The sequence below is a fragment of the Barbus barbus genome, assembly GCF_936440315.1.
Source record: "Barbus barbus genome assembly, chromosome: 36".
In the NCBI taxonomy this organism is placed as follows: Eukaryota; Metazoa; Chordata; class Actinopteri; order Cypriniformes; family Cyprinidae; genus Barbus; species Barbus barbus.
The window spans coordinates 18,182,584-18,210,456 of NC_136714.1; the positions used below are offsets into that span (position 1 = coordinate 18,182,584).

The 27,873-nt window shown below is 39.1% G+C and overlaps 1 protein-coding gene across 1 annotated transcript in view; it reads right to left on the minus strand.

The window, feature by feature from the left end:
* LOC306856176 (RIMS-binding protein 2-like) overlaps window positions 1-26,105 on the minus strand; it is a gene marked incomplete at both ends in the record, with an annotated part of 89,755 nt that extends 63,650 nt beyond the window's left edge. The window contains 2 exons of the mRNA XM_079395259.1: window positions 3,642-3,725; window positions 25,980-26,105. Of these exons, the coding sequence (XP_079251385.1) occupies window positions 3,642-3,725; window positions 25,980-26,105 (210 nt within the window). The remainder of the gene's footprint in view (window positions 1-3,641; window positions 3,726-25,979) is intronic.
* Window positions 26,106-27,873: the final 1,768 nt, after the last annotated feature.

Sequence of the window (27,873 nt, forward strand, 5' to 3'; positions counted from 1 at the left end):
GATATTTACATTTAAAGCCATTATCGCCCGATTCCGATATCAGTCCAATAATATCTCGCTTCCCTAAATGAAACATTTGTTTAATGCATGCGGATACATTGTTTATGTTCAGATCAAAGCGTAAACAACATCAATAACGTAACTGCGAACATACGTTGCATACGTTGTTTACATGTTTGATACTCTCAGGGGCGGATTTAGTGATTTGGGGGCCCTAAGCAAATTTCAGGTATGGGGCCCCAACACAATTACTATATGCTCTTTTAGGCCTAACTCTTATTTTGCTCGCTAGCTCTCTCTCATTATAGCTATATTATTTCTTATAACTATTACCCCTTCACAACTTAAGTTGCCTAAATAATTAGTCAACCTGATGCTATTCTAAAGCCATATTAAGCTACCTTATTTTTTTCGGATCACAAAAGAAGACATTATTTAAAAAAATGCTTGCACTTGTCCATTTAATGAATTGTAAACTTCTTCAATCTTTTACAAAAAGGATTAAAATATCATAAAAATTATCTCATGCAACTCGTTCCGTATTCCAAGTGTTCTTAAGGCATACGATAGGGACAAATAGAAACAAATAGAAAATGTAATCTATTAAGTGAAAATCTCCAGTCATTGCATTCGTGCATGTATACACGTTTTTAGTTTATAGTTCATTTGCATTTATAGTTCGGGCTGGCTTGATGTTTCAAAACAATCAGTCAAGACAAATAAAATTATGACTTGAAACACAATCATTCTTTACAGAGGTGTATATATCTGTTCTGAGACTGTCAAAACAAAGAGCGCTCTGTCTATAATCACTAAAAGCTGTCACTCACTTAATTTAATCGCAATCTCACGACGTTCCGTTAATAAGCTCTCTGCACAATGAATCTCTTATTTACATCTTATCTACACGTTATTATGGTGAGAGGATTCACAAGCTTCCACCTGACAAAAACTCACCGTTCTGAGTGGTGAGTGAGTGAACATTTGACGCTCTCCATAACACAAATACATACTGGTGCATATGCCAAGTATGTTTCGCAAATACCAGATGGGGCCCCCTGATTCCCCAGGGCCCTAAGCGGCCACTTACCTCGCCTATTGGTTAAGTCCGCCCTTCGATACTCTCCAAAATGGTGTTATAGGTGTCAGTCCTCTGTCGTGTGTGTCATGTGTTCCTACCTCATGTGTCCATATTTGGTTTGTTTCCTGTCCTTGTTAAATGTAATTAGTTAATTCTTGTCCAGCCGTGTTCGTCTCGTTATCTATGATTTACCTGTGTATTTATAGTCCTGTCTGTTCAGTTTGATTTCATCTGGTCTACTCGTTACTCCCCGGTGTTCCTGTCTGTGTCTTGCCCTGCCTTGTCTTGCACTGCCTTGATGTCATCAGTAAAGACTATTATTTTAAGTTATATCCTCGTCTGCGTGTTCCTGTGTCCTCCCTCGTGTGTGCACCGTGACAATAGGTTGACACGGAGGAGATGAATTGTTGAATAAAGTCGTTATTTTTGTTTTCTTTGCGCACAAAAACTATTCTTGTAGCTTTGTAAAATTACGGTTGAACCATTGATGTAACATGGATTATTTTAACGTTGTCCTTGCTACATTTCTGAGCCTTGATCATGTTAGGATCCTTGCTGTCTACGGGAGGGTCAGAGAGCTCTCGGAATTCATCAAAAATATCTTAATTTGTATTCCAAAGATGAACAAAGGTCTTACAGGTTAGGATCGACATGAGGGTGAGTAATTAATGACAGAATTTTAATTTTTGGGTGAACTAGCCCTTTAAATTCTGTGCAATACATTTTTACATTTTGGTTTCATGCTTTTTTTTTTTTTTCTTTTTTTTTTATGTGACTGCAGTACCTTTGGCATAAAATTTATCCCATAAAAACATGGATTTTGTGCCTCTAATGCTTTAGACAAAGTCATGAGACATCAAAGTATACCATATTTGAAAAAATTACCGAACAAATAACCAAAATACTTTTTGATAGAGCATAGAATGCCAAGTTCTTTCAAACTATCCATATATCCATTGCTGTATCAAGGTAATGGCACTGGCGCACTGAGTACTACTCTCAATCTTACTAAAACAGGTTTGCTCTGTGCACGTTTTATTCACCCACAATACATTCAATTCTTTAACATGCAGCTTACAGTGGCAGATCTGTCAATATTAGGTGACATCTTCAGTCTGTACCTGTAACAAACAGAAATCTTAGCCTCTGATCCTGCTGTGAAAGCTCAGGGCTCCTCTCCCGCTGAGAGCAGGTGGTTGCCATGACAGCTACAGGAGGTCGAGAGGGAGGCCGCATCCTCCCTTATCCTGTCACTGAACTAATGTATATACCGCAATAAGCAAATAAGGCACTTCAGCTGTTTGTCACTCAATGATGGAAGAATGCTCATTAGACAGATTTGATCCAATTAGACAGCTGTTTGTTATTTAGAGCATCCATCTCTGTGACCTCTTGACATGGCATCTCTAGATGACTCAAGACTCAAAGCATGTTTCTCATGGAACACACCAATTAACGCCCCCCAGCTCATAAAAATTATTAGAGTAAATCAACTGTTGGGCTAGCGGTGCTACTTTAATTGCAACACAAGGGTTATCAAATTAACATAGTTGACATAAAAGGGTAAAGATGGTTCTCTGGGAATCTTGAAAGCACATTTGAGCATTTGCCACCAAGGAGCGTGTACTTTAAGATCAGACATGCTATTCCTGTGCTTTCCCATTAAACACCCACAGGATCTCCACTAATGAGGTGGTGTGCGGTAGCTTCATTCATACAAACAGTAGGGAGATGTTGGGTATCTTATGTGACCTTTACACATGTGAGACCAAATATTCAAAATGTAGCTCTCATGTAGTCCAAATGCTTTAAAATCTGTAGAAGTTCTTCGAGAGAATTCTTAGATTATTGTCAAAATACTTAACTTTAAATCCTTACTTTTTAAAATCAATATGCAAACCTTGCTAGACAAATCTACGCAAATGATTAATAATTAAGTACTGTATGTCTATTTCAATTTACTGAAGCACTTTGACAGTTGAGGGTTATGCTTTCAATCTGAATACTGGGGTTAGGGATAATAACTTTAAAATAAAATAAAATAAAATAAAAACTTCTGATTGTTTAGCAGTACATTTTTTAAACTATTTATTAAATTATTTTAAGAAATACTAAAAAAGGAAATGAAAATGCACAAACTAAAATACTTGTATTATGAATGTTTAGCAGTAACCTTTTTAAATAGAGACAAAAGTAAAAAAAAAAAAAATGGAAAAGAAAATGTCAAATGAAAAATAAAATAAAACAAATAGTGGGATGACTCCAGTGGGATGTTAATAACAGATTGGAGTGCTCAGGAAACTTGTCTGAAACAAGTTTGAAAAGAGAATGACTAGCAAAGGCAAAGGTGCTTGAGCAACAGGATTGGTTGTCGAGAGCATTGAAAGCTTTAGCCAAAGGAAGGCATGCATTTCCGAAAAAATACCCAGGAGAACAGCTTTCAATCTTTAAAGTGTACAGACCAGTGTATCAGTTGTGGTTTACGCTTTATGGAATGCACTAGAAGAACTCAAATGACTTTCTGACATTATCAGCCATGCACTGCGTAGCTTGTACTCACCAAAGTCTTACATTCTAATGTCTTATTCTTCACTTCTCTCTCAAGGATCTGACACCTTTTCCTCCGCTCGTTGACCTCTGACTCCTAGAATGATGAAAAATAAAAAATAAAGAACATGACTGATTTAACTGACAAGATTTAAATACAGATTTTATAACAGAATACATGGAAGATAAAGTGAATTTTATCATTTAACTAAAAGGACTGAATTGAAGCAGATTCCAGATACTATGAAAAAGTACCTTAACCAAGGACAATTCCATATTTACTCAAATGAAACAACAACCTGACACAAATGAAAAGATAAGGATAGATGCATGCACTATATAAAGTACATAAAACAGTCACATTTCAGGTCATCTCTAAAAAAAAATTACAACAAAAAGTATGGTAAAGCCTTAAAAAAAAAAAAAAAAAAAAAAGGTATTATGCGGTTGGTACACAAATTACAATTCAGTTATAAATGTGACGTCAAAAGTTCATTACATTCTTTATCATGCACATTTACAGAGTTCCCATCTAGGAATGGTCTGAAATATTTAAGGCAATAGATAGATGAGCTCTCCTGATTCTCAGCAGATACTGTTCATGACTGACAGCATCTTGGGCCAATCCCAGTATCCCAGTCCTTCGAAGGCAGTATTACTTTAAGAACAGTGTTAGATAGGGCATTTAGCATAAAGAATGTATCTTGGTATGCCAAAAAGAAAGCTCTGCAAGTGTGTGAGGGTGTGTGACACCTAACAATGGGTGTTTTAAAGCAGTGATGCATAGAATTAGGGCTCTTCAAGCAGTGGCAGAGAAGGAACAGCTGGGAGCTCAAATCTAGTGGTGTGGAAGTAACAAGCGTTTCATCTGTGTCAACATGTTACACAGCTGAGCTTTCCTAAACCGAGGGCTTTTTCATCCAAACCATCCTCATTATATCAAGACAACACCTCCCATTACATGAGATGAATGAGAAAACGCAGATCATTTATCTGACTTATTAACACTGTACGGTAAATCCTTGCGCTGCTCGACTTGCAAAATGACAGTATCAAAGCGGTATGCACTGCGTGCTCATGTGCATTTTACAGTGGGGGAGGGGACTCTGGGGTTGCTATAGAAACCTACTCATCCAGGTAGCACGTTAACCATGAGAATGAGCAGCCTATTTGGCACTCATTCACAATTCATTGTTAAACCAAACTTGCAGGGTACAGCAAACTCCCTCCACTTGGTAAACGGTCCAGGGCTGTGAAAATACAAGATGGTTCATGTGTAATTGTACACCCTGAAAAGAATCACCATGACGTGGTACATTTCAACAGGGAGGAAGTGCATCTCTATGGGAAGGAAATCTCGGGTTTCGCCTGCCCTGTCATTATAAGATACTGTTTGACTCCAGTAACCATGTTATCAATTTATATACATCTGTCTTATGCGAAATGGGGGCAAAGATGCCTCGGAGGGGGTCCGTGTTTGCGAAAGGGTTTCTAGGGAAACGTAGGATTATTCAGGACTCCTACATGTTTTGAGAGATAATCTCTGGAGTGGGGGACTAAAGGGACACTGCCTGGGAATTCAAAATAGACAGGTGTCTATTTTGCAAGGTGCCCGGTGGAGTCGCATGGTAGAGTCGATGGTCTTTACATTCTTCGGTCTTCACATGAGGAGGCCTTCACACGACAACTACCGCGGTAAACTAAGTTTTTTTTATACCCGTCTAACAAAATACTAATTGAATTTAGCTGGACACACTTTCCTTATATTTTCACAACAAATGGCCAAGCAACGCAGACACTGACAAGATGCGCGAGACAGAACGAGACCAAACGCGATATCAGCATGTCTCCACACAGTAAACATGAAAGTATGAAATGAGGGAAGGCGACAAGAACAAGTTAAAATTAAAATAAAAAAAACTCAAATGAAATCTTAAGCTCATTGTTAAATGCTGCACAGAGACTTAATCGTTGTATTCTAATCTCCCAGCCTCTCTCATGACACTGTCATATGTAGTGGTGGAAGCTTCCTCCTGCGAACTCCAGAGATATATGCATAGGGTGGGATAATGATGCTACAGTGTTCAGGATGTCAACATGGTGATTGATTTATTCTTGGCTCAGCATCCTGCCGTCCCGAGACTCTTGGTGCCAAGAAGCCTCTGAGTTTGTTAGGCTGTGATTATCAGTGAATCTCTGTTTTTAACAAAATTTTAAATGAACAGTTCACCCAAAAATGAAAATTAAATGATCATTTAATCACCTTAATGTTGTTCCAAACCTGTATGACTGTATAACAAGTCTGTTGGGTTCAAGGTTGTTTTGGACCCCACTGACTTTCTTTGTAAGGACAGTTCTGCAAAAGCAGCAGCCACGCAGCAACCCTCTATAAAGCACTGCCGTATTTTGAAATATTTTTGCAGACCAGCCCAGAACTTAACATCACCGTGGTTCTCAAAAAAATCCAATCTAATTTTTTTTTCAATAGCTTTGGATTATTGCAAAAAATAAGCTCTATGACCAACAAAGGTTTACAGTTCATACCTTTTTTGTTCGTCGGGATAATCTCCAGAAATGAATGCAGCTTTTAAAACTGCCAGAAGCTGAAAAAAATGCTAACTATAGACTGTACGTGAATTACACCATGATCGCATGACTTCAACATCGCCACTATTAAGCTTCTGTCCAATCTTTAAAATCTACACGTTGACAAATGTTAGCTAGAACAGTCTGCAGGAGTGTGAATATAAACACAGCAAGGCAGTAAAAGCAGACTAGTGAGTAGAAGCATTTTCCTATTCTGTGTGATGAAGTTTAATTGCCCTGAAAGCCTCTGTAGTCCCATTTAGCCACTTGTTAGCAATCATCTTTTTAAAAACACATAAAAGTATATTTAAAAAAAATCGGGGTAAAAAGTAATAGCATAGCAATGACATGTTTTGTGTCTTTGAATAAAGAAAAATATCTTGAGTTTGTGTTAACCACAAACCTTATTTCAGGCATTTAACCACAAAAACCTATTGACTTAGGGACGATGGAACCAGTTCCTTTTCAGGTTTTAGGACTCATTCCTGCAGCTCTCTATTCAGAATTATTATTTCTCTAAACATTTATGTGCATTATCACTAGAAATAAGCCACTTTGAATCACTTTGACAGCATCATGGATTTTGAGGCAGCTCAGGATGGCTTGTTAGCTGGGTATTAGAGTACCGTCATTTAAGCCCGTTTCCCCCACTATCCTAAAAAAGAAACAGTGATGAATCTGGCTGAGACTCAAGGCTCGGTTTGGTATTGAGAACATCCTGACTGACTTTGAATGTACACTAGCTTAATGTATTAGGAAGTTCTTGTTTGGATGATAACTCTTGCAAATGTCCTGAAGCAAAGGGCCACTTAATTAAGACAAAGACGGAGGACTTTACATTAAGATTTACATTTCCAAAGGGAATATACAATGCAATACTAATGATGTACATTTACAAAGACGATTATGGGTCTTGCACATAATAACATCCACTTTAAAAGGTAGTGAGCATACGAATACACATTTAATTGAGACAATGTGCTGACTGACATATTCTAATCTTGCAAACAGCAAATAATGCATTCATTTACATGACTGTCTGAGTGGATTGTAAGAGGACCAGAAGAAGAACACAGGGCGTGGGGTATTTTTAAATAAGTCAATAACTATTGAACAGCAAGTGTCACTCAGCTAAAGGCGGGGGATTCACACTAACAATGACAATCGGCGAGATGCAGTGAGGAAGCTGGCTGTCCAATTTTAAAAGTCTGACCCAGGACTTCATAAAACAACAAACTTAAAATCACGGTTTAGAAAATCTTTAACCTGCTGCCTCTAAATTCATGGAAATGCAGAAAAGTAACAATGATGGCACATGTGTTTGTATTTTTGTATTTTTGATAATACATACATACATGTTTAAAGAGAAACCCTTGATCTGTTATCATGGTTGAGAAAAATCACTTGAGTTCTTGCATCATCCTTCATCATGCATCTAAAAGCATGAAAATACATGATGTATGAACTGGGGCAATACCCAGCTATGAGAACGTATACTCAGAGAGAGAGAGAGAGAGAGAGAGAGAGAGAGAGAGAGAGAGAGAGGATTTACTATGCTGCACATCTCCTCATGCAGAAACACACGCTGGAATCCCCACAGCCAAGCTGCAGGCAGAGGAAAGAAAGTGAGAGAAACAGAGAATTGCAGCAAAAGAAGAAATATTTACCGTCTCAGTTCCTAAGGCTCTTAAACCTGCAGAAAATGTTCTTTCCCTTTTGCACTCTTCCTCTCCTCCTCTGTCTTGCTTCCTCTGGGCGTGCAAATGTCAGACAGCGGTAACGGCAGCTCTCTCTCTTCCTCGCTCTCCTTCTCTCTTTACAAGGCCTGCTGCATGCTGCAGAAGCAAAGGCACAGTGCTCCCCCACCATACGCTACGGTCTGCCCTCCATCCCCTCCCTGAGTGACTGATGCTGAATGCGGGTGGAGGAGAGAGGAAGTGGGAGGGGAAATTATGGAAATAGGCTGTCGAGTGGGCAGCAACTCCTAAAACCATGATCCCTCCCTGCCGGTACCAAACCTCCATGCAGAAGTGAAGCAGACACAGGGAATAGGTGGAGCTAATTGGGAAAAATCTTTAACGTGTTTTTGGCTTATGTACCCCATAAGCAGGGATTGACGCCCAATGTTTACTGAAATGTGTTTCTCTTCATACTGGAAATTACTTATTATTAATTATTAAATAACAACAATGAACAATACTTTTGCAGCATTTATCTATCTACTAATACATTTTTAACTTTTGTATAAATTAACATTAGTTAATTATTGAATTAATATTAATCATTATTAATAAATGCTGATGAATTTTTAACAAATTGATTATTGTGAAGTTTTACAATAATTTAAATCCCTTCCTCATGTCGTTCCAAAGCCGTAAGACCTTAGTTCATCTTTGGAACACAAATTAAGATATTGTTGATGAAATCCGAGAATTTTCTGACCCTGCATAGACAGCAACGCAACTGACACGTTCTGCTCCGGGTGTGTGTTCACAGTGTGTGTGTGTTCACTGCTGTGTGTGTGTGCACTTTGAATGGGTTAAATGCAGTGCACGAATTCCGAGTATGGTTACCATACTAGGCCTCACGTCACTTTTTTCACATAAAGCTACGAGAATATTTTTTTCAATAATTATTATTCAATAATTTCTTAGTTCCGTTGCTGTCTATGCAGGGTCAGAAACCTTTCAGATTTCATCAAAATAATTTGAGTTCTGAAGATGAACGAAGGAATGACATGAGGGTGAGTTATTAAAACTGAATTTTCATTTTTGGGTGAACTGTCCCTTTAACAGTACTATTATTAAAATGTCCATAAATAGGATATTAGTAGAATTAATACAAAATATTGATATTATCAAAATATATAAAACATGACAAATAAAAACAAATACAATAAAATATGAAATATTATGACATTATTAGAAAATTAAAATTTAATTTTTATTGAACATCAGAAAACTAATCAATTAAATAGAAAATGAAATTAAATTGTGAGTGAATCTGACATTGTTTTCAAGAAAACAAAAGATTTACCTTTTCAATCTATTTGAGAGCTCAAATGGACTTAATTAACAATGATTTCTGTTTAATGCTCTCTTTAACAAAGCAAAATCACCACACTGACACACACACAAAGTCACATCATGAACAGAGGCTCGCGTTACCCTGCTTCAGAGGTACCGTCCTCTTTGCTTCACCGTCTGCTGTAATCAGCACTGCTTTAACGGAGTCCCACGTCTGAGAAACCCTGCAGTCAGACTGATACCTCTGCTTGCAAACATGATTAGGTATAAAATGATGCAGGATGTGGCTTTCAGCTCACTCTAAGAGGGAGATCTACACACCGCATCGAAATAGAGCTGCAAGTGTAATGGATACGAAGCATCATACCGCAAAGCTTTTAAAGCGCCGATAAAATTATGGGATTCCATATGTATGGGGTGGCCTATATAGATTTCCAGTTAAAGGGAGTGCTTATACATTACAGAAACAGTGAAGACAAGCACACTAAATATTAAAACTTAACACTGTGTCATGGTTTTGTCGCAGCTGTAGTTTCAAAATAATGACCTCTGCTCTCTGTTACTACTGGGCAAGAGAAAAAAAAAACAGCTAAATAATACCAAAAAAGGAATAATACAAAAAAATGCAGTTTCATTGATGGTATGAAATATTCTCAATTCACTTGCCATTGGAAGGTGAAGCAAAAAGTCCTTCACTACACTGGGTCACTGTACAGCTTCAGTGGACACTGTCCATGTTGGTAAAAATGGGTATAAGAGTAATAGTGTCTAGAAATCATCTGCAGTCTTCATTCTTAAAAAAAAAAGGAAAAGCAAGTATTTCATAGCATGGAGAGGTCTGGGAGAGTTAGGATAGTTACTATTTACATTTAGTTCGACAGTTTGTTCTTGATAGAAGCTTCTCTACAGAGGATAACTTTAGACAGACATTAGTAAGATACATCAAGTACGCTGCAAAAATGTATTATTTTGTTGAACTTCGTTTATTGTTGTTACACATGTTGGAAATTAGTTTTCTTTACATAAAATCTCAAATATCCAACTGAATATTATGCATTTGATGTTAATATGATTGTAGCAAAGATCTTATTAGTTTTAAACCCTTGACTATATGTATCTCTCCGTGATGCTTCATTTAGAGGAACAGCAGAAGGGATATTCGCTACAGAAACTAAACCAAGTATCTTCCCTGAAGGTGTTTTGTTGTTTTTAGAGTCACAGAGGCACGACTCTAAAAATGTGACTTCACAAGCAGCAGAGGAATAAATATTAATCCCAGGTTTTAGTTTACAGGCAGTGATTCATTCTGTTTTGGCAACTGGCATGCAGAAATCAATTGTGAAAATTGCTTTCAGAGAACTGAGGTCACAATATTATTCCCCATGGCCAATCATGCTCATAATATATGACTTCCACATAATGCTGTGGGTTTTAAGAAATTAGGCAAGTGATTAGCAAAACTGTAATTTAAAGAAAGAACTTTAGTTTAATGTTTCTTTAAACACAAAATATTTAAAAACTAACTAGATTAGATATTGGGACCATATCAGTTACTAAAGATATTTTAATTGAACAGTATTGGTTTATATTGCATATTTAATAGTGCATTAACCCTATTTAAAAATAAATATTACATTTTCATTCATTTTTTAGTCATCTAAGTGAATATTTAAAAACCAATGACATAATACCAAAATTCCAATATCCATTTTAATGACATAATACCAAAATTCACTAAAATCACAAACAACTGACTTTATAGTTTTAACAGTTTTAGTTTTCATTTATTTATTACAAGAATAATTATTATTGACATATCTGTATCAGATTAATTTTAATATTGTGCATCTTGAAATATAACTTAAGTAAAGTTCTATCCTGACAACTCTCAGAGGGTTTAGCAAAGTAATGTATATAACAATGTCTTAATGTGTTTGGTTGTGGTAAATATGCTATGCTGCTACTTGCTACACTTGCTACTGTCAATACATCCATAACATGCTGCTGTGAGCAAGTAATAAATACTGCTGCTGCACATATAACATATAAAATAACCCTCATATATAATATACACGAATCACCCCATAGCAGATCTACTGTATACAGGTGGAGCTAGGGAAGGTAGAGGGTTTCTGAACCGCGCTACAACTGCTACAGCAAGCACTAACCACATATTTGAATGTTGAGCAGCAAGCTCATTGGCTGCTGATACAAAGAACCAATCAGCTGCACCTGTCAGATTGAGTTAGACCTATTATACTGCGCCATATAGAGTTTCATGACAGAACTTTGGATTTGCTTTTATTTCAGATGACACTCAAGCAAATAGCCTACATCCTGAAACATTCACTTTGTTCTATCGCGTTCACGTTTCAACACAAGATTGCAATTAACAATGACAAGCTCTCAGCAGGCACAAATTCAGCTGGAGCTGATGCTTCCTGTCCTGGTCTATCTATTGAGACAAGGATCTGGAATGGAATGGACCTCCTGCTCCAAATGACTCCAGCAGTCAATGCAATGGAGAGGAAAATACAGTTAAGCAAGCAGAATGGCCCAGCTAAGAGATCACTGTCTCAGTCTAATTCTATTAGAGGACATGGCAACCCAAGTCAGGGCCCAACCCTTCTGATATAACCCTATCTTCTCTTGACTGGCAACATCCTTACACAGAAAAACACTGTGTACTCCTTTCACTCATCTAAATTCTCTACTGAAACATACTTTGGCTCAGCTAATTAAGTAGATGTGCCTCTCTCCGGACTGTTATTACTCTGTATTAATTATCTGCTTTTGTCATTGTAGTCATGACTGCTATTCATGAAACTAATTATACTACAGCCAGGCTTTTCCATGGCCTTCCTTTCTCTGCAGGACAGGCAGTGCCACAGAGATGAGGTGGGCGGTTCCTAAGCAGCAGCAGGCGTGAGACACTTCCTCTAGAGACAGAAGATCATTCCTCACCACAGGTTCACTCTCTGCGCTGTCTGTCAGAGACGGTCGCCTGGCAACCAGCCATAGGACTTGCACTGCAACAACTGTCACGGCATATTCATCTGGTTCACCACTATCACAACTGAAGCTAATAAATGAAGAGGTGTGATCATTTTTGAATCTGAACCAATGCCAGCCTTGGCAGACTTGATGTTCCTTTCTCTCTCTTTCAACTAAAAGACTTCAGGCAGGTTTGCATTAAAAAAAAAAAACATTGACAATCTAACATTGTGTTAAGTTTATTACTAAAGTTTGTTTAAATGAATTTTCAAAGCAACACACAAACTCAAAATATTTGAAATGGCATGTGTGAGTGTGTTCTTGATACTCACACAGACATTCTTGCCCCTGCCTACTTATAATACAATTTATTAAATAAAGTATTGATAGTATGAATTAGGCCCTACCTACTGTGGTGCTGTTACATTTAGAGCACTACTATCTGTTAAGGAACATAAAAGCATAATATCATTCAATTTGTATATATACACCATATTTTTAGTCTGCTAAAGCCATAAGATATCATTCTATGTGAAAAGCGCTTTTACACTACCATTCAAAATAAGGGGTACAATTTTGTAATGTGTCTCAAAGAAATGTCTTTATATTATATCAGTATTATGAAATTTAAATTATAATAAATCATTGAAATAATAAATTATTGCAATTTAAAATAGTTGTTTTCAATTTGAAAATATTAAAAAAATTATTTTTTTCCTTTGTTGGCACAGCTGAATTTTTTAGCAGCCATTGTCTCCAGTGTCGCGTCCTTCAGGAATCATGCTGTTTTGATGCTCAAGAAACATTTTTTAGTATTATCAATGTTGACAACAGCTGTGCTGCTTAATATTTTTGTTGAAACCATGATACTTTTTCAGGATTCTTTGATAAATAGAAATGTAAAAGAACAGCATTTACAACCCAAATTCCGGATTCTGAATTCTGTTTTATAAACTAAAATGCTTTCAAATCACATGAGCCAATATTTTATTCACAATAGAACATAGAGAACATAACAAATGTTTACACAGAGAAATTTTACACTTTTATCCACTAAATGAGCTCTTTTCAAATTTGATGCCTGCTACAGGTCTAAAAAAAGATGGCACTAACAAAGGGCTGAAAAAGCAAAGTTTTGAAAAGATTCAGCTGGGAGAACATCTAGCTACTAATTAAGTTAACTGACATCAGGTCTGTAACATGATTAGCTATAAATGGGATGTCTTAGAGAGGCAGAGTCTCTCAGAAGTAAAGATGGACATAGGCTCTCCAATCTGTGAAAGAGTGCATAAAAAGATTGTGGAATACTTTAAAAACAACGTTACTCAACGTCAAATTGCAAAGGCTATGCAAATCTCATCATCTACAGAGCATAACATCATCAAAAGATTCAGAGAAACTGGAGAATTCGTAAGGGACAAGGCCGAACACCTTTGTTGGATGCCCATGGTCTTCGGGCCCTTAGACGACACTGCATCACTCATCGGCATGATTCTGTCATTGACATTACGGATTGACACCGCGATCCCACCGCACAGATGGTGGGCTGAGGGTGATCAGAGGCCCTCCCTGGGCCAGACGCGGGAAGAACAGCCCTTTCCGGGCTGGACATGGGGACAGGACTGACAGAGGGCTCCGACAAAGGAGGGAGGAGAAAGAGCAGGTCAGCCCATAATTCCAATTCGGGATCCCCTTCAGCGTTCCACATTCCCAGATCCACAATAAGCTCACCCTCAGCCTTGGTGCAGTGGGTGGAGCTCCTCTCCACGCTCTCGCTGTCCACGGCTTTTTGCCTCGTGGCGGGCGTTGTCGCCAGCTCTTGCACCTGGTCTGACGTTACTTTTACCTCCGGCTCCACGGTGATCCTCAGCTCTGTCACTCCGTTCGGCGATGGCTTGTCGGTCACGGCGGGCTCGGGTTCTCTGCCATCAGTGGGCTCGGGCTTGGGCTCCACACAGCGGGGTGATGGTGGGCTGGTCTCTGGGTCTAGCTGTGCTCTGGATCGGGGATAGATGCTCTGCAGACACCCGGATGATAGCTTCCCTCCAGCTGATATCTGGGAGGTGGTAATTTTCCCCGATCCAGAACAGTGAGTTCAGCACAGCGTCATCGAACGCCGTTAAAACGAGAGCAGGTTGAACTCTCTCGTTTTAACAGAGCAGGTTGAACTCAACCGCATACTCCAAGAAGGGAAGGTCCCCACGGGCCAAAGACAAAGGACACAAGGAACAGACAACACTTTAAATACTGAATTAAACAAGGGTAATTAACGGGACACACCTGAACCAAATGATTAATCAAACGAGAGGGAGAACACGCATATATTATGTAGACAAAAACTTTTATTGTGGATGTGATTAATCGCGACTAATCATTTGACAGCACTATTCAAAACAGAAATCTTTTGTAGCATTTTAGGTGTCTTTACTGCCACTTTTGATCATTTAATTTAAATAATCCTTTCTGAATAAAACTTTGTCTTTAAAAAACAAATACTGAGTCCACAGTGTAAGTTGTTAATAACAGAAAATGTTGACATCGACTCAAACTCTCCTTTGAAAGTTCTTATGAGAAATGCCTGGTTCATGAACAAATCATTCTTTAGAGTACAATCTTTTAAATGAATCAGTTAATAAAGTTCACAAAACTGGTCTGAAAGATTTCAACAAATCAGAGTTCAGTTCACCGACCGAAAAATCTGATGGCAACGGTGAACAGCCCACTGGAGGGGAAGATTATCAGTCTCCTTCCGAGTTGCAAGGAAGATAGTCATACAGGTTTGGAACAATACAAGGGTGAGTAAGTGATGACTTGATTTTCATCCCTTTCTCAATCCCCTTAAAAAACCTTGCTTAATTTCCGGTAAAATTCTAAAGTATGCTCTAAAGTACAGCAAACTTTCTCAGCAGTGCTCAACCTCAGTTAAATTTGTGCATGTCACTTCCCATCTCCATTCAGCGGGATGAAATTGATCTGTTGCAACTGAGGCTTATAACAAAAGCCATTATTATGGTCTGTCAGTTTTCCATTACCAACCTGACCTCCCTCACCAGTGGGCTTGTTGCCAGGGCAACAGCTCCAGCATCACACCACTTTGAACACAGTAGACAATTCAGGGACTTTTACCTTACAGAAAACAACTGTTGCTGTCACTCATTAAGCTTCTCACCAGGGAAGAGGAGTTTCAGACAACATGCTGAAATCCAGAAGTGTGACTATTGCCAAAACCTGAACAAATAAGCAACAAAAACACACCACAACTGACTTACCAGAGATCGGTGCTGCTGTTTCTGCTGTTTGAGAGCGGCTAGCTCTAGTTTAAGAGCTCTGTTCTTTTCCTCTAGGAGGTAGCAGCGATTCACATGGTGGGCTGCGTGAGAGGCCAGGTGCAACGGCTGGGCTTCCTGCTTCAGCTGCAGGGGAAGAGGGCAGACAGGGCAGTGACTTACCAAGCAAACTTTCAGGATGAACAGAGTGGACACAATCGTGCATGTAACAATATGTAATATAAGTCACAGGTGTCTCCAGAATGTGTCTGTTAAGTTTCAGCTCAAAATACCCCACAGATCATTTAGTATATATTTTTGAAAATGCCTAAGTAGAAACACGCTGTTTTTGTACATGTTTCTTTAAATGCATATGAGCTGCTGACCCTCCCCTTTTACAGAGTAGGGCTGTGCCTTTACAACCCAGTTTAAACTTCTGATTAGTGTTGTCAAAAGACCCGGTACTTCAGGACCAAAAATTAAAACATCACGGTACCAGGTTTCTTTAAGTACCGGTGGTAGGAGTACTCGGTCAATCGGGTTCTTGCTGCGCTATCTGAGAGGTGCGCAGATGCACTCACTTCATAAAAGCACTGAGACAGGGCGACCTCAAAAGGAGGATACACAACAAAACACTTTAAAGACCGACACCCGGATCAAATGAAAGAGCAGGTAAGTTTCAATTTAATATTTAGATCTTCTATTATGATTATTATTCCATATTTTAATTTGAATGTCGGATTGAAATAAACATTGCCGTTATAGCGGAGTTAATCGTTAGCATAAGGGCGGCTAATGCTAATCTAATGAGCATTAGAATGAAGTTTCTTTATTAATTATTTCATGCTCCTATAACTTTTATTAGGTTAAAAAAAAACAGGAGGACATGATGGTATTTACTTTTTTGCATACCAGAGGCATTTAAATGAATAGTGAATCTAAAATATGCGTGTTAGAGAATATACAAATGGTTAACAGTGTTGATGTCGTATCAGTCCATCAGAAAAGCAGTTCTGGGCTTTTTTTTTTTTGGCTAAGATTAGCCGCTTATCCACTATCGGGCCGAACAGTTCTCTTTGCTTAACCTTCCATTCCGTGCCGATCCGGGCCAGTCAGCACGGATACGGTTTCGTTTTCCACTGTGGTGCTGATAACAGAGCCTGTTGGAATGTAATACAAATGCGTCAGTCGTTGCCTTGGTAACGCAAGTGTAATGTAAACAGCGATATGGACGATGATCAGATATTTGACTGTCTCAGACATTTTTTAAATTTTTTATATTGAACGTAGCGTAGCTGTTTACTTGGCTGTTTGATCAAATAGCGAGCTTCCACTTAGCCAACTATGGAGAAACTGGTAGCCAGGCAACAGAGTGGCGACGTCTTGCACACGCACTCTACCAGCACGGCTCAGCACGGTTGTCTAACCATGCCGAGAATTTTTGCCAGCAGAAAACACTCGGCTGTGAGCGCGGCATTTTTTTTCCGTTGAGACGCTGTGGTTGCTATGATACGGAATATCCGCTGAAGTAATGGCAGACACATCGCGAATAAAATGTTTCTCCAAACATTATATTTCATAACACTATTATGGTAGTCCGGCAATTCGATCTAGTAAAGAAATAAAAACTCTGAGACAAGCAATATTAATAATTTCTTCATTGTTATTCAGCCGTAGTACAGTCAGTAGTCCTGCCCCTCCTCCACTCTGATTGGTTGACTGAAATTGGTTGACTGGTTGAGCTGACTGAAAAGAGACAGTGATGAGCGCAGCGTTTATCCAAAGTTGAACATTCTTCAGCTCTCGGCGCCGAGAAAAAAAATGCCCGAACGCTGAACGCTCAGCGCGAAAAAGACGCTCAGCGCTCGGCACGCTCCTGGGGTTTTAAAAAACGCGGCACTCCTATTTAGAACAATTGAAAAAATACGCCAGCCTCGGGAAAAAACGCTTTGGTGGACATGCGGCCTTAAGCCGCGTTCACACTACCAGCGACTTTGTCGTTGCCTTTCACCCTGAGTGGCGATTTAAGTCACTAGTGGGCGTTCCCACCTCTGGTTGCCTAGGTAACGTTTATGAATGATATTCCTCACCGCAATAGCTGAGAGAGGATCACGTGAGCTCTACTGTTGCTCGTATTGGCTGTTGCTCCCGAAAGTCACAAGGTTGAAGGATTCTCAACTTTGTCGCGTCGCTCAACACGCTCACATCCGGTCGCCAACGGTCGCTGTCGCTCGTGTCGCTGGAAATCGCCAGCTTTCTATTGAAATGAATAGGATCTTGTCGCTTTGTCGTTGCGTGCCGCTGGTAGTGTGAACGCGGCTTTAGAACCGTTCGGCCCGATAGTGGAAAAACGGCTTAGTTAGTTGTTATTCTTGGCAGGATAACTCTAGCAGGTTTTGAAAGCCCTTTAAAATTAAATATGTACACAGTTTGGATTAAATGAGTACAGTCAAATCTTATCTCCTGTATAGACTTTACAATAAGATACCATTCATTGACATGACTTCATGTTATCATCTAACATCAACTTACAGTGAGTGAACAATATATTTTTACATTAATGTTTTTGAATGTTATTTAATTAAAACACTTGATCATTCATGTTTGTTCATTGTTAATTAAATAATTTTAACATTCAATTTTTGATTTTATGTATTAGTAAAAAAAATTATTAACCCCAAGAAGAATAATTGCTATATACTGTAACTATTGTTTATTGATATGTCATGTCGTCTAACAAATGGAATCTTATTGTAAAGTGTTTTTAATACTACAATTTCCTTCTATTTGATATACAGGTGCATCTCAATAAATTAGAATGTTGTGAAAAAGTTAATTTTTTCTTGTAAGTTATTTCAAAAAGTGAAACCTTCATATATTTTAGATTCATTGCATGTAAAGTAAAACATTTCAAAAGTTTTTTTTTTTGTTTTAATTTTGATGATTAGAGCTTACAGCTCATGAAAGTCAAAAATCAGTATCTCAAAATATTAGAATATTTACATTTGAGTTTCAATTAATGACCATCCCTACAGTATAAATTCTGGGTATCTCTTGTTCTTTGAAACCACAATAATGGAAAAGACTGCTCACTTGGCAATGATCCAGAAGACGAACATTGACGCCCTCCACAAAGAGGGTAAGTCACAGAGGGTCATTACTGAAAAGGTGTGGCTGTTTACAGAGTGCTGTATCAAAGCATATTAAATGCAAAGTTGACTGGAAGGAAGAATTTGGGTAGGAAAAGGTGCACAAGCAACAGGGATGACTGCAAGCTTGAGAATACTGTCAAGCAAAGCTAATTCAAACACTTGGGAGAGCTTCACAAGGAGAGGACTGAAGCTGGAGTCAGTGCATCAAGGGGTCACCGCTCAGACGTCTTCAGGAAAAAGGCTACCAAGCCGCTTCTGAACCAGAGAGAACATCAGAAGCGTCTTATCTGGGCTGTGGAGAAAAAGAACTGGACTGTTGCTCAGTGGTACAAAGTCCTCTTTTCAGATGAAAGTAAATTTTGTATTTCATTTGGAAATCAAGGTCCCAGAGTCTGAAGGAAGAGTGAAGAGGCACAGAATCCATGTAGCTTGAAGTCCAGTGTGAAGTTTCCACAGTCAGTGATGATCTGGGCTGCCATGTCATCTGCTGGTGTTGGTCCACTGTGTTTTCTGAAGTCCACAGTCAACGCAGCTTCTACCAGGAAATTTTAGAGCACTTCATGCTTCCTTATGCTGACGAGCTTTATGGAGATGCTGATTTCATTTTCCAGCAGGACTTGGCACCTGCCCACACTGCCAAAGGTACCAAAAGCTGGTTCAATGACCATGGTGTTACTGTGCTTGATTGGCCAGCAAACTCGCCTGACCTGATCCCAAAAAGAATCTATGGGGTATTGTCAAGAGGAAGTGAAGTGACATACTGCCAAGTATGGTGACCCATACTCGGAATTCGTGCTCTGCATTTAACCCATCCAACGTGCACACACACAGCAGTGAACACACACACACACCGTGAACCCACACCCGGATTTATGCCATTTATGGTGCGGCGCCCAGGGATCAGTTGGGGGTTCGGTGCCTTGCTCAAGGGCACCTCAGTCGCGGTATTGAGGGTGGATAGAGCGCTGGACATTCACTCCCCCCACCTACAATCCCTGCCAGCCCGAGACTCGAACCCGCAACCTTTGGATTACGAGTCCGACTCTCTAACCATTAGGCCATGACTCTCCCCCCACGACAGACACCAGACCCAACCATGCAGATGACCTGAAGGCCACTATCAAAGCAACCTGGGCTTCCATTACACCTGAGCAGTGCCACAGGCTGATGCCATGGCCACAGGCTCCATGCCACGCCGAATTGAGGCAGTAATTAAAGCAAAAGGAGCCCCTACCAAGTATTGAGTACATATACAGTAAATGAACATACTTTCCAGAAGGCCAACAATTCACTAAAAATGTTTTTTTTTTATATTGATCTTATGAAGTATTCTAATTTGTTGAGAATTGGTGGGTTTTTGTTAAATGTGAGCCACAATTAAAAGAACCAAAGACTTAAACTATTTCAGTCTGTGTGCATTGAATTTATTTAATACACGAGTTTCACAATTTGAGTTGAATTACTGAAATAAATGAACTTTTCCAAGACATTCTAATTTATTGATATGCACCTGTACACTTGTCTTAAAATATATGTAATCTTATCTAAATTTATCATAAAAGTCAAAGTTTGTTATTTACTGAAATGTTACATTTTAACTGTTGTCAATAATCTAATGTTGCATTTGGTCAGACTCAGCCCATTTCTTTACTTAAGTATATTATATTTTCCTTTTACAGCTGCAGGCTGATTTAGATCATGAAACACACCAGGGGTGTATTCCAGAAAGCACGGTTAACTTACCTTCAGCTAAACCCTGAACTTTGGGTTGAATAACCCCAAACCTTGCTTACTCGAGGTATGTGGTTCCAAAAACGCGTCCGGGAGTAAGTTCATTCAACACAGAGTATGCTCCTGGTTAAGACTCAAGACAATGAGTCACTATGGAAACGGATGTTAAGAAAAAGCACACCATGCTGTTTCTTTCTTCTTCTTTTGTTCAGTGGTCGTTTACATGCTTAGTGCATATCGCCACCTAATTGATGGTTGTGTAATTATTTTTTCCCCCCCCCCCCGTTTAATCTTTAATCCTTAAGAAAATGACTTATATTTTTAGTTTGATGCTAATTATATATTAAGTCATATCAGATATTTTATTATATATCAGATATATCAGATTTTTATTATAGAAATACATTATAGAAAATGCCAATCCATGTGTGAGATAATATAAAATGTAATAAGTATATATAATATAATAAATTAAACATTACCTTGTCATAGTGTTTTATAATTTATACAGATACCTGTTATATATGCCAATAAAATAAATAAAATAACCATATTAGAATAATATATTACCTTATTCATTACTTATATTAGCGCTTATATTTATATTTATATATATATATATATATATATATATATATATATATATATATATATAGTGACGAGTTGGCTGCCTCCCCCTTATTGTCATCACCACCCCGTCCCTTATTCCACCCCGCCCTTCACCAGGCTACTGGAGATGGTCCTCACTGCAGAACACAAGATCCAGGGGATGTGGTTGGATCTAGATCCAACTCCTCCCACCTTACATTTACCTAAACTTCCCGTCTCCACCCCCTGATCCCTAAACCTACCAATCTCCACCCCTAAACTTACCCATCTCCACCCCCTAGATGGAGATCCAACCCCGGCCCCTGGATATTTGTTCTGCAGTGAGGGGCTACTGAGGCTCCCGACGGGAGTGGGTGTGTGAGAGAGGAGGGGCGCTGAAATAGCCAGGGCTGGCGGCGTGTGATGATTCGAATAGATTCGCACCTGATTCGAATAGAGCCTCATCACCACCGCTGTTTAAATGCCGAGCGCACTTCTCCTCGAGAGACCGGTCTCTTTTTTGTGTTTTGCTTTGGTACCTAAATTGGTACTGAGAACTGTGGATTTTCATTGGTATTGGTACCGAATACTGAAATTTTGGTACCGTGACAACACTACTTCTGATTTACGGTTTTCTGAGCGCACACACCTGAAGCACGTGCACAGAAAGCAGCTGTCACATGGCATTTCAGTACTAAGCTCTTTCATGTCTTGTTGCACTTAAACACACATAAGTTACAAAAACACAGTCGGTTATATCTGTGAAGGGATATAGCTTGAATGGTGGTTCTGTACACACACTGCCAACACATATTTATGTTCAAACAACATGTAAAAGTTAATTTTGCATACTAGCGGCTCTTTAAGTTTTATTTGATTTTAAAAAGATTCCTCTTATCTCAGAAATGTCAACTATAAGTAAACCACTTGTATTTCCCTGTAAAATAATTTGGCTCTGTGGCACTTTTGGATGTGGTTGGGCTAATTTGAGCAGTCTGATGCAACTTTGGCACAGCCAGTGGTGTGAGTATGGCGAGGGACTATCAGATGGTTCAGGAAACCTGTTCGAAAACGGTAATTGTTTTTCAGTGGTACACAATATATCTTTCAAGTTTTAAGACGTAAATAGCAAACATATGAAATTCATATTTAAATAATCAGTGTGGGTAAACTCCCAGATGAATGAAACTGTTTATGCTGTGGGTGTAACCACAAGACTTCTAGTTTTAAAAAAATCTATTTTTTTGATGTTACGCATTACACTGCTACAATCTAGGTGGCAAAAAATCATGCCCAGATCATCAAGTGTTTGCTTGTTTTTTATTAGCAACCTACTCAATGGTCACTCAAGAAATACCAGAAAAATTTCCCAAAAAACACACTAAAAACTATTACTTTTACACCTGAGATCGCTGAATTCCCTTTTGAAATACATAATTCATATGTTATCAGTGCTAAGTCAGTTTAGCCAGATACATAGTTAATTATATTTACATAAAATAACTTAGCTGCACAGTACCACAATCTCTATAGGACAATTTAAACTAAACAGCACATCATTAGTTAATCCGTTCCTGCTAAATAAAATGCACTAATGTGATATGTTAGAACCCGTGTTATCAAATAGAGAACATACAGCTACTCTCAAATATAACCTTATGAAAACATTCAAATGTTACAACATTTACTAGAGACATACAACCATAAAACCATGCTTCTTTGACAGAAATCAGAGCAGAGCAGAAAATACCTAACATTTATTGACCAGATTGGTGCGATCAAACAAGATTTTTAATGTCCAATCAAGTATTGAAGTATGCTGATTAAAAATGAGAAGTTTTCTGTTCTCGTCATTAGAGCCTCTAACAGTAAAATACCTAACATTTATTGAACAGATTGGTGCGATCAAACAAGATTTTTAATGTCCAATCAAGTATTGAAGTATGCTGATTAAAAATTAGCAGTTTTCTGTTCTCGTCATTAGAGCCTCTAACAGTTTAGGAAAAGTAATTAAGCTAAGACTATTGAGCACAAAAGTTATATGCTTTAAAAGCAAGATATTGCTAAGCAAAGGTCTTGGCCCACATAAATGCAACCTGAAAAGCTGCTCTTGTCCATTTGACATCATATTTCTCTCCCCATTTCACTTAATAATATTGTATTCTGCAACCTACAAAATGTAGCACATCATATTTCAAAGACTTTTTTCCTTCTCATTAAAATGAACAGAAAAAAATCCCCAAATTTTGCTTGTTGCATCTAGCTAGAAACAGTGATGCAGCAACAACAACAACAAAAAAAGATTACTAGACTTTTTGTGTGTTCGCCAACATTGATAACAGTTAGTGGATCAAATATAGCATCATTAATAATGAGACACACATACAATTAACCCTTAAACACATTTTAAACTCTCAACTGCCAGCCTTTTGGCCTGTAGTATCAATGCCAGAAACACAACAGTTGCCTATCACAATATGTGTGTTTCAAAGCTCTTGCGTCTGTTTTGTGTGTCTGTGTGGATTTAACTGAGAGATCTTACATAATCTCAGAAAACAGTCTGCTGTATCAGAATAGTAATACTACCAATCGCACTGTGGTGTGTGTGCCAGGTCTCCAGCTGGTTTGCATGCTACACTACATTAGCAGACTCAATCACAGCCAGTCAACCTACTACCCCATCAGTAATAACCCAACCAGAGCCAGCAGAGCTACGGAAACACAGGCTGGTCAAACACACAGCTCAATATATCCAGCTTCTCATGTATAACAAGTGAAAAGCCCTGCAAGTGGGATGGAAGCAATAACCAGGGAACTAATGAGCCATTAAGACCAACAAATCAAGCCGATAGTCAACCCTACCAAAAAAAAGAGAAATGTCCATTCACAAATGGAGCTCTATAGTAGCAGGTTCATTTGGAAAATGAACTGAAGAAACACTTTTTCACTTCAGCTGTGTGCCGACTGCCCTGGGGACTGTGACGACTGCGGTGGGAGTGAAAAACAAAAACTAATGTATGACCTAATGTGCATATTTACACCTAACCATGACCTTGACCAGCTGTTGCCTGAGACCCCCAAAAATAAACATTAACACGGATCAACTCATATCTTCAGGTTATCTGTGTGCTTGCATACTCTGAACTTCCTGTAGAAGACTAAGCAACAAGACATCATCACAATCCACCACCTGACTCCAGATGCCGCCAGGTCAAATGTCTCCCTGCACATCTGGATCATGCCATATCCTGTAGGATGCTCGCTTGCCTTTCTTTGCATTATTCCAGAGCTGGAATGAACCAGCGCACGCTCTGTTCTGAGCCAAGGAAGGGCGACATGTAGGCATAACGGCACAGCATTACACACACATTCTCTTTGCTACTGATCTCATTCATATCATACATGATCTTTGTGTGTACTGTACCTTAACGCTAGCCGCTTCCACCTTTCCTTCTTCTCCTTAGCGCTCCCACTCCCTTATATCACCGGCTGCCAGGAGTGGCAGTGAAGACACGTCTGTGGTGTGTGGCTCTGTGCTCATGCGTGCATGTGTGTCCCTGCAGAAGCCCTGAGCTGGAACAGGAGTCAGACAGTGTGAGAGCATCTCCAGGCTCTTTAGGAGTGGTGCAACAGAACGGTGCGTTCCCTTTCTTGCTCTCTTTCTCTCTCCGTCTCTCTCCGTCTCTCTCTCTCTCACACACACATACACGGTCATAGAGAATTGCGCATGCTCCTCGATATACTCTCTCTTGCTCTCCTACAATACGCACACACAGGCTTTCTCTCTGTATCCCTACACTTGCACACACGGAGAGCAGTGAAGTGTAGAGCCACTCCCATCACTAATGTGTAAATCATTTGCCTTTTCCCGCATGGCCTTTCTAATGCTGCAAAAGACAATTCAATGCTATTAGTATTATTTAGTGACATAATCTGGGGTTTTGATGGCCCAAATATGATGATCCCCTCCTTAAGGACCCCTTCCTTAAATATGAAGGCATATAATATAAGATATGCTTAAAATAATATCAAGAAAAAATATTTGAACTAACAATATACAGGTTTAGATAATTATAAAGTCTTTAAGCATATAAGGAAAACAGAATCAAACTAATTGTAGAAAGACATTCCTCCTGGTTTTCTTCACAAACCTTAAGATGAAGACCATATTTAATTTTTCACATATATGGGTTATAGTGCATATATAGTTCCTGGCATTTCATTATCTCCGTCTTTATTCGAATTCATCTTGTTCTCCATATGCCACCTAGAAATCTTAGTATTGCTATCTTGCCCTACTGTGATTTGTTTGCGTTATCTCAAGGAACAGAGGGGAAAAAACGGGCGTTCGGCTCCATTCATCCCACAGCGACAACAAACAAGGGGAAATATCACACAGTTACATCAGATTTTAATGCACACAGGGGCATTAAGAGGGATTACTTAGACAGCATGGTAGGCACATCCCGGCCATTAGCCACTCTTTGCACTGAGGAAACAGGTCTTGTTGGAGGCAAAAAAAAAAGAAAAAAAAGGAAACAGATACCCAATACGGAATGTGTTACAGTCTCCTCTGCTCTGTTGCCAAGCAACCCCAGCTGCTCCTGTAGTGCTGCCTGCCCTCTCCCCCTCCTCCCCACCCCCTGCACTGGGGCAGTCCTCTACAAATGCGTCAGTTTAAGATGGCATGTCTATTCTCAAGGGAGGGGACCAGGCCTACACTTTCAAGATGATCCTGATAGGACACTGTATTGCAACCACACCCTCTGTCTACGTGCATCACCTGTCATTTCCTCACATGACACAAACACACCCTCCATTGGCTGGTGGGGCGATTGTGCTGGCTCGTTGTACTCTGATTGGTAGTTGAGGATGTTAGGATGTGTGATGTATGAAGCACGATGGTGCCACCTTGTGTAAAAGAACCATCATTGCTACTAGAAGTATAGTGTATGAGAAACCATTAGGGATCAGATTGTGAAAGTGTAAATTTAACAGAATTACTCACCTTCTTTTGGGCCCAGGCATGATTGGCATCTCCTGCTGCTATGATTGACAGCTGTCGCTGGATCCACAGCAGTTCAGCCTGTGACTGCCTGAGAAGCTGCTCTACGTCAATCCTTTGACCTCGCATCTCCTACAACACTAACACAATGAATTCTACTTCATCTATCTTGCACTAACAGACAATATGGTGGTCCTTAAAAGTATCTGAACATGTAGGTCACACACGCGCAAAAACTCGTTTTGAACAGTCAATAGCAAATACTTGGACTAATACCAAACATACTTACAGTTGCTGATTTAAAAGCGCCAGATTTTCATAGCAAAGTCAGAGTTTACCCTTTTTTTTTTTTTTTTTTTTAGAAATAGACTTCTTGCATGGCCAGACTTGTACTCTCCTAGGTTCAAAAAACTGTCGTCCATAAAATGCGTTGCACAAATTCGAACATTTGGGTTGTGCTGTTCTGTTGTAAATAAATCTTAACCAGTGATTCCTAATTGCATCTACTTTCGGAAGGCCAAATAAAGTGCTTTTGCCTTCGCATAGAAACATACAGCGTCTGCCAGACATGGCTGCATCAACACTACTGCAGTTACTGAAACCACGCCTTCTTTCTTTGGGTGAACATTTGGGCTTACGCAAATATTTCCACATCGTGACATAGACATGTGGCGGCGTGTTTGACTGAGCCGTTTTAAGGGGGCATGGACGAGTCTTAACTTTTATAAAGAATATCTCTTTGGGTTTGAGACTTTAGTCTTTGCAACTTTAGGGATCTCATCTATGCACGAACAGCTTGTAACACTCCAAAGAGAAAGAAAAACTTGAAATCGCATCATATGACCCCTTTAAATATTAAAAAAATAATAATGTCATATAATATATAGCCTATAATAGGTCTTGTGAAGAGTCTCAGTCCTGTTAGACTGCATAGCATACTATTTTTTTCTGCAATTTGCTGACATGGCAGAAGTGGAGTAGTCACTGATCTATAATAGATCATTATTTAGATCAGTGATGCAACTAGTGTGCTATTCTGAACTATCAACCGTCAATAAGCTACGCTGGCTGGAACAAACTGTTGTATAAAATGCAAAGACATTTTAGCAAGTCTTATGTTCATGCTGTAAACCTGCGATTTTGCAGACACGTACACAAAAGTAATATCCTCAGTTTCATCTAGTCTGCTTTTAAAAATATTCAAAAAAAACAGATATAAAACATTCTCAGAATATTTCCTCACTAAACTGAGGCAGCTAGGTGTGAGAAAAAAAGGGAGATCCCAGCTGCTCTGACAAGAAAATGGCTGCTCTTGCCCTCTGCCCTGCTCCTAAGACCCCTACTGAGACAAATTACACCTGTTTACAGTTCACCAGCTCGCCATGGGCAACAGTGAGCCTGACATGTCACCTATTCCGACCAGACCGCTATCAGAGGTGACAGGTGATCCGGGACAGTGATAAGGCCATATAGCACAGCCTGAGGTTGAAATACATCTGTGAACTGGCATACATTTCTGAATAACCTCTAAATGTATTTACATATACATAATTTACAACCTCAAAATTATACACAATGTTTCTCTTGATTTTAAATATGTTGTGAATACAAGACTGTATGTCTTTCCTTACCTTTTTGTTTGATGTCTGCTCGTCTTCTCTTCTTCTCGTACTGAGGCCCTGTTGACAGAAGCCCAACTTAATGTTAGGGAAAACTGTGTGTTCTGTTACATTTTGGCGAGTTAACCGGTACAGGAAGATCGAGTGCAAGTGAGACCTTGACATTTTCTCCATGGTGTAACAAGGTGTGAATGTGAAAAAGTGTGCAAAATTAAAGAGAAAGAGGGAGAGAGAAACTGCCTGTTCTCCATATCTTTGCTGAAAGATGCAGAATAAAC